An 8778-nucleotide genomic window follows, 5' to 3' on the forward strand; every position below is an offset into this window, starting at 1 on the left:
TCCATTTCTCTCTAAGGTTCTGGAGAAAGCAGTTGCTAAACAGCTGTGTGACTTTCTACAGAGCAATAGTTTATTTGAGGATTTTCAGTCAGGATTTAGAGCTCATCATAGCACAGAGACAGCACTGGTGAAAATTACTAACGACCTCCTTATTGCATCAGACAAAGGACTTGTCTCTGTACTGGTTTTATTACATCTTAGTGCTGCATTTGATACCATTGACCATCAGATCCTATTGCAGAGACTGGAATATTTCATTGGCATTAAAGGAACCGCTCTAAGCTGGTTTAAGTCCTATTTATCAGATCGATTTCAGTTTGTACATGTTAACGATGAGTCCTCCATGCATGCGAAAGTTAGTTCCTCAAGGATCTGTCCTCGGACTAATCCTCTTCACTTTATACAGTATATGCTTCTTTTAGGCAATATTATCAGGAAACATTCCATAAGCTTTCATTGTTATGCAGATGATACTCAGTTATATCTATCGATCAAGCCAGATGAAACTCATCAGTTAGCTAAACTTCAAATGTGCCTTCAGGATGTTAAAACCTGGATGACCTGTAATTTTCTCATGTTAAACTCCGATAAAACTGAAGTTATTGTTCTTCCTACCACTGTGAGGAATCGTGGAGTTATCTTTGATCAGGACATGTCGTTTAAGTCTCACATTAAGCAAATTTCAAGGACCGCCTTTTTTCACCTACGTAATACTGCAAAAATCAGGAACATCCTGTCTAAAAATGAAAACTAGTCCATGCATTTTTTACTTCTAGTCTGGATTACTGCAATTCCTTATTATCAGGCTGCTCGAAAAAGTCCATTAAGACTCTTCAGCTGATCCAGAATGCTGCAGCACCTGTTCTGACAGGAACCAGGAAAAGAGATCATATTTCTCCTGTTTTAGCTTCTCTGCATTGGCTTCCAGTAAAATGTAGAATAGTATTTAAAATCATTCTTCTTACCTACAAAGCTCTTAATGGTCAGGCACCATCTTATCTTAAAGAGCTCATAGTACCTTACTACCCCACCAGAGCACTGCGCTCCTGGAATGCAGGGTCACTTGTGGTTCCTAGAGTCTCCAAAAGTAGACTAGGAGCCAGAGCATTCAGCTATCAAGCTCCTCTCCTGTGGAACCAGGTTCCAGTTTGGGTTCAGGAGGCAGACACCATCTCCACATTTAAGAGTAGGCTTAAGACTTTCCTCTTTGATAAAGCTTATAGTTAGGGCTGGCTCAGGTGAGTCCTAAACCATCCCTTAGTTATGCTGCTATAGGCCTAGACTGCCGGGGTATTTCCCATGATGCACTGAGTTCCTCTCTCCTCCTGTGGGGGTGGCACCGGGTATGGAGAAACGACGATCAAGCAAGGATGGTGTGGAGAACCGGGGTTGAAATACAGGCAGGCATGAGGTGATTACTGGCAGTTGTGGCAGGCTGACGAGGTGGCTGATGAGATGCAGGTGCAGGTAGTTGGCTGGGCTCAGGAGCAGAGGGAGAGAGAGCACACAGGGGAGAAAACACAAGGAGGCAGGCAGGGAACAGAAAACCAAGGAAAAAACAGAAAAACTGATAAAAAAGGAGAAAAAACCAGGACACTCACTGTCAGCCGGGCTGCCGCCACAACACCTCTGCTACAAATATTACTAGTCCTATTGTTATTATTGTTATCATTCACATTACGATTATTATCATAAACATTACTGTACAGTATATGGGGTGGTGATGGGGCAGTGGGTAAGACACATGCCTTTGGTGTGAGAGAGCCACTGTGAGACACCAGTGTGTCCCTGAGCAAGACTAGTTGCTCCAGAGGCATACGACCTCTTACATATATAGCAATCGTAAGTCGCTTTGGACAAAAGCGTCAGCTAAATAAGTAAATGTAATATCTGTACCATTTTTCATTTAGTCTATAGCAACATCACCTTTACTGTCTGTACCTCTGTGTGTATATTGTGTAGGCTGCCTCCCTCCCCTCTCTCTCTCTCTGTTCCTCTCTCTCTCCCTCTCTCTCCTTCACCCCCAACCGGTCGAGGCAGATGGCCGCCCACCCTGAGCCATGGTTCTGCTCAAGGTTTCTGCCTCTTAAAAGGAAGTTTTTCCTTGCCTCTGTCTCCTAGTGCTGCTCTTGGTGGGAACTGTTCATCATAGAGTACGGTCTAGACCTGCTCTTTTATGAAAAGTGCTGTGAGATAACTGTTGTTGTGATTTGGCGCTATATAAATAAAATTGAATTGAAAGTAATGTGGAACTCTGCTCACATTAGAAAGAAGCAGGAAGGGGTCTCTGAAACCAAAACCTGGACTCCTGGTGGCTCTTCATGGACTCACAGAGAAACAACTCCACACTGAAACTGACCTGAGATCAGAGACCAACAAGTCCTTGATGAAAAGAAAACCTATAAAGCAGATTAACAGATTTTATTTCCCTGAATCCCTTATACCCTGGAAGTCTTAAAGATGGAAACCAGCTGTAGTTTCACATCGTTTACACTCTTTCGTCTGCTCTGTCTTTGGAAACACAATGAAGTTGGCCAGCCGGAAGAACTCAGAGCCAAACTACATGTTCACCGTCCCAGACTTATGTGAAAGATCAAATGAAAGGCAACTCATCTGCCTGGAGAGTAGAACAAGGGAATCCAAAAAGGTGGGAAACCCTGGAGTTTGCTTTCAGAAAGGAACAGATGGCAACACAACAGGCAACACAGGAAATAGAAGGAGCCCATCTCCTTTTTATTAGTCCACCACTGATTCCAGTCAAGTTCTACAGAACACACTATATTTCCATTGAAACTAAGGACATTAATAATGTGGCTCCCCTAAAATAGGACAAATCCAATGCAGATTAATTGTCTCAGCGTGATCATTCCCATCAGAGCCGTAATGTATTTAAAACATTTATTCATAATTTCAAGTCAAAGTCAAAGACATTAAAACACTGAGACACTGGTTCACCTGGAAAGAGAGCAAACACACAACACTGCATGTTAAAAAGGCCAAAGTCAAACACTATCACTGGTGAAAAAGAAGCGTTCCATTTAGCTTCTTGATTGGACTTTTTCCTCTCACTGGATATATTTATGCAGATGATGCTGCTCAACAGTCAGAGAATGAAACCACTGAGCTAACGGACCTGATCCTGGTCCGAGACCTTGTCATAGGTGAGCTCGGTGATTGTCTCCTCATTGTGGGTCACCCATGAACTTACATAGAATGATCACCTGGATCTGCAGCTCCTAGCAGCTTTATGCACACCTCTGTAAAACGATCCATCCTGTCCGTCTAAAATGTGCACCTGGTGATCCTCAAATGAGTATCCTTGAGCCATGCGTTTTTGTAGTGGTTGTTTAGTTTGGCCAATATAAATGTCTGTGCATTCCTCACTACATTGGACCGCATACACTAGATTGCTTTTCTTGTTTTTGGGTGTGCAGTTTTTAGGGTGGACCAGGATCTGTCTTAGTGTGTTCTTGGGTTTAAAAAACACAAGGAAGTGTTTTTTGTTGAAAATCCTCCTGGGTTTTTCTGGAGTATCAGAGCTCGGTTAGACGGGACAGCAAAAAGTATACAGAACTTTGATTCATGCATACATATGTTTTGCAAACACGTAATTTGTAATATGGTTATAACTGTTTGTTTGCTGTCCATATTGAACTAGAGGTCTGTTGTTTATATGCTCTGATAAACCAACACATCTTTGTAGTAGCGTCCATTGCGACTTGAGAGTACATGAACTCACACTGTCACAAGTCTGAAGAACTACTTCACAGCTTGGGAAATGGGACCTTCTGAGGAACAAGTGAATGTACCACGAGTCACTGGGTGAAATTTGCAACCCTCATGACTAGATGCCACAAAAACTTACTCACTGAACCTTTAAAGGGTAACTTTAACCAACTAAGCCACAGCACCACTTTGTTCTGTTGCAGCCATTGTCCAAAAGTTCCTTGAGCAAGGCATTCACCAGAACCAGCATGTTGGAAAACAATGTAGTATGAATATTCAAAAACAAATTAACCAGTTCAGGTCCTGAAAATATTTCACCAGGTGAAATTAAAATATTTTACCAGGAGCTGAACCGTCCTCCCCAAATCCCTCATTCCTCTTAATGTCTCTCTCTCTGTCTCACACACACACAAGGGCACACAAATCCCACAGGAGGAAGGAATAAGTTTGGAAATGAGGAATCTGTTCAATCACTTTGAATCACTTTCTACAAAGTTCATTGATGAATTTATTACAAAAAGCTGAAAGATCTTTGGAACTGTGATCCTATACAGACTCAACTTATCTGTTCTCTAACAGGAGGAGACTATCCCTCCTACACAGAACACAGAGACACTGAGGAACCGGAACCAGACCAGAACCCAAATCCAGGATAAAGAGGTTCAGTGAATGTGGTGTTGAAGGTGTGGAGGTGGATCAGTGTGTCAGAGGAGACTCTGTAGAAGGACAGAGAGCCAGCAGGACAGTCCACATACACTGCTACTCTACCAGAGGAGGAGGAGGAGGAGGAGGAGGAGAAGGGGGAGGAGGAGGAGGAGGATGTTCTTCTGTTATTGTGACAGACATAGTAATCATTATCAGAGCAGTATAGACTCCAGGACTGATCATTCCGTCCAAACACACAGTCATTACTGTCTCCTCTCCTTCTGATTCCTCTGTAACTCACTGATATATAAACAACTCCTCTCTTCTCGACCTCCCAGTAACAGCGACCAGTCAGACCATCTCTACACAGCAGCTGCTTCCAGTAGTCAAACCTGTCTGGATGATCAGGATATGACTGACGTTTCTCCACACATGTCACCTTCCTGTTATTGTCAGACAGTTTGACCCATCTGTTGACTGTGTTTGTGTCAAGTGTAAGTTCACAGGAATCTGATGGAGAGAATGAGACACAATCCAGCTGCAGTTATTGATCTATCATCTGTTCATTGATTGACAATTTGAATAAGTGATGTCACAGTCTGAAGATGGTTGAATCTGTACTGCTTTGTTTTCATGAATCAAATGAAAAACACACTTACACTTCCTCAGACCTGGTCTCAACCATCGGACTCCAGCAGGCTCCACCCTGAAAAGAGGAGGGGGGTCAGAGCAGCACATCCTCTTTCAGCATCAAACATTATATTCCTCTCATACACATACAGTAAACACAATATGTACATCCGGGCCTGCTTCTCTCTGCTCCCCCTAAACCTCTTCACCTCAGCGACTGTGTAAACCCAGATTTGCTTTGAATGAAAATTTTGAGTGGACATTAATTATTTTTTCATCTTCTGTAACAAAGTGGCCTCATTATTGAATCATATGAGTTAGTAAGTATGGAAGGGACACGTCACGATCAATATCCTGCGACTACGGAATTGTCCCTCACATTAATTTTGATCCAGAAATGAAAATGTAAACACTGTTGTACGTCATTGTCTAGTCAATGTATTTGGTATACAAACATTAACAGCTGTCGAGTCCAATACATTTTTAAGTTTTTAAGTACTGTCGTGTAAAAATTCAAGACTTGGGCCAGATAAGAAAGCTTGAACTTTTACCAACATTTTTATTATCAACAAAAACAGACACCAATTAGAATACAAAAGTTCCACCGGAGTGTGTCAGAGATCGGTGCAAAATAGAGCCCCATTCTGTTACCAGAACAGAGACCCGGGTCCACATGAAAACCATGTAACGACTGACTTTCACCTCCTTTTGGACCTCCTTTTATAGCTCTGTTTCTTGGCTTTACATCATCTCTTGGCTCTCTTTACCACTGCACCTGGGTCTGGGAAAGTCCCTGACTGCCTGCTCCTCCTCTCTGTGTCCTCTGCATGAACTCTGCTTGATCATGCCATTTCTTCCATAACCTGACTTTTGTGGAATAAACTGGTGTTGTTTGTGCTCTGTGCTAGAAACAGGACATTCTTACTGTGATGGACTATATTGATGTATGTTTTGTTATACAATTTGCACAAAATCTGCTTCTATATTTTACTTTGCAGGTATTTTTGATGCTGCCTCACTGTGCTCCCAAAGCACACGAACTTGCTCACACACACACACACATGTGCCTGGGCAGTTAGATACAGAAAGCTGCACATACACTCAGAGCTGTAGAGTTTTAACACTGTGATCCTAACTTTACACTATAAAATAACACTTTAAATGATGACAATGTAGACCACCATTGCTCTAGTAATAAATGATAACAATTTAGGCTATAATGCTCCAAAATAATTCACAACACAACCAGACAACATGTCTCTTCCAGCGGTGCGGCCTGTGGCACTTTATCACAGTGAACAGCGGCTCATTCTCCCAGCAGCAGCTCGCTGCAGTGGAGGGGAGGATTTCCTGTCCTGACTCGGCTTCACTCGGCAGCTGTGTTGATATTGACTGCTCCACTGACGACGCGCTCATAGTGACACTTTGTACATTGAGCCGCCATTGGAGCAGCGAGCTGTGGTGCGTTCAAAGACACCAGCGAGCAACCGGCCTGGTGGACAGCATTCTGAGACGAGGCTACTCTCTTCAGTTCTGCTGCATACCACCAGTTTTCCTGGACATAATGGAAGACAGTCTATCCTCTCAAAAGGAAGTGTACTTCCTGGCCGCCGAGATCCAGCAACTTCTGCTGAAGCAGGCTGTCTTAGGGCATCTCTGCGCATGACATGCACAGAGGTCTTTCACCATGTACTTTTTGGTCCCCAAAAAGACGAGAGGCTTCTGAGCCATTCTGGATCTCGGCCACCTGAACCAGCATAATGGACAAGAAGGCGTTTCCACATGCTGATGATCAGGAAAATGCTGGAGCCAGTGCAGCCCGGCAACTGGTTCACCGCCATTGACCTGAAAGACGCCTATTTCATGTTGAGGTGATGCAGTAACAGGGAATTTCTAGGCTTCTCCTCTCAAGGGGTAGCCTACAAATACATTAGGCTCCCCGTCAACTACTCGCTAGCCCCCCACACACTCAGCAGATGCATCACACTGCAATCGTTGTGCGAGAAGGGCATGAGGGTTCCTTTCTATTCATGACCTCATGGTCATGGAGAGATTGAAGCCTTGAGTGATCTCCACACAGCCCAGTTGATTTTGCACCTCAACAGCCTGGGGTTGCGATCAATTGGGAAGAGAGTTCCCCCCAGCCGCTACAGCGAACTGAGTATCTGGGGATTGTGCTCAACTACAGCACTCCTAGAGTGTATCTGTGCGCTTGGTGGTCCACAGGCTGCAGCAGGGGACAGCTACGGCAGCGCTGTCAGTGACATCAACAGACAGGGCGAAGTCCAATCCACGGCTCTGTTGGCGCTGGCAGGGAACCTATAGACGTGTGCATCAGAACACCTGCTGTCTCTTAAAGCCCTTCATGTCCCAGGCTTGGAGAACGGCTGTGGCTGACCTCATGTTGAGGGCTGGCCTCCAACCGAGCGGGTGGAGACTGCACAACAATGTGGTTCAGCAGATCTGAGCTCGCTTCGGAAGAGCGGAAGTCGATCTGTTTGCCAACACCCACTGCCTGCTGTGGTCCTCAATTCAGCCACAGGACCACCCACCCTTGGGATGGACACGTTACACATGTGCAATTGCCAGAAGGGCTGCTGTTTGCGTCCCGTTTCTCTTTCCTGCAAGGTCTGATGGAGAAGGGGCTGTCGCGCTGCAGCTATCTCTCCTGTCACAGGGGGTTTGGTGACAGAACAGTCTTCACCCACTCCCTCGTGATACGCTTTCTGCAGGGTGTGAGAAGACAGCGACTGGTGTCGTGTCTCTCGACGCCTCAGTAGGACTTGCTGCTCATGTTGGTGGCTCTAATATCTGCACCTTATGAGCCCCTGGAGCAGTCCTGCTATCTCTTGTACAGCCCTGCGCCTTGCTCTCACCTCTGCTAAGAAGGTGAGTGAGCTGTGTGCCTGTTGGTTCAACCTAGCTGCATGCTGGTTCTTGGTGTCCACAATGCAGCCAGATTGAGACAACACACCTCCTGAAGTCCACGATCATCTCCACAGTTTTGAGTGTGTTAAGCTGCAGGTTGTTCTGACCGCATCAGAGAGCCAGCTGATCAACCTCCCGTCTGTAGGCCGACTCATCACCGTCCCGGATGAGGCCGATGACCGTTGTGTCATCATCAAACTTCAGGAGTTTGACAGATGGGTCTCCTGAGGTGCAGTCGTTGGTGTAGAGGGAGAAGAGCAGGGGGCAAGAGCACACACCCCTGGGGGGCGCCAGTGCTGATCTCACCTGCTGACTCCTGTCAGTCAGGAAGTTTGTGATCCACTGACAGGTGGAGGCTGGCACAGTGAGCTGGGTGAGTTTGGTGCTGAGGATGTCCGGGATGATGGTGTTGAACACCGAGCCGAAGTCCACGAACAGGATCCTAGCATATGTCCCTGCAGGGGGTCCTGCAAGGGGCCTGTAATGTCCTTCAGGTGGGCCAACACCAGTCTTTCAAAGGACTTCATGACCACAGATGTCAGGGCGACAGGCCTGTAGTCATTTAGTCCAGAGATGGAGGATTTTTTGGGGACCGGGATGATTGTGGAGCGTTTGAAGCAGGAGGGAACTTCACACAGCTCCAGTGATCTGTTGAAGATCTGTGTGAAGATGGGGGTCAGCTGGTCTACACAGATTTTCAGGCAGGATGGAGACACACTGTCTGGGCCACCAGCCTTCCAGATCTTCTGCCTTTGGAAGAGGTGGCTCACGTCCTCTTCACAGATCTTGAGTGCAGGTGAGGGATCAGAGAACAGGCCTGTAACTCCAGCTTTGACTCGTTGGTCCATC

The 8778-nt window shown here is 45.7% G+C and overlaps 1 protein-coding gene across 1 annotated transcript; it reads right to left on the reverse strand.

The window, feature by feature from the left end:
• Positions 1-2705: 2705 nt before the first annotated feature.
• Positions 2706-5741, reverse strand: LOC123984326 (neoverrucotoxin subunit alpha-like; the record flags this gene model as incomplete). The annotated part of the gene is made up of 3 exons (XM_046071151.1): positions 2706-4881; positions 5031-5077; positions 5704-5741. Coding segments are annotated over 3 exons (645 nt in total), but the record flags the coding sequence as incomplete, so codon positions are not given.
• Positions 5742-8778: the final 3037 nt, after the last annotated feature.

Source organism: Micropterus dolomieu, linkage group LG02, assembly GCF_021292245.1.
Source record: "Micropterus dolomieu isolate WLL.071019.BEF.003 ecotype Adirondacks linkage group LG02, ASM2129224v1, whole genome shotgun sequence".
Taxonomy (NCBI): domain Eukaryota; kingdom Metazoa; phylum Chordata; class Actinopteri; order Centrarchiformes; family Centrarchidae; genus Micropterus; species Micropterus dolomieu.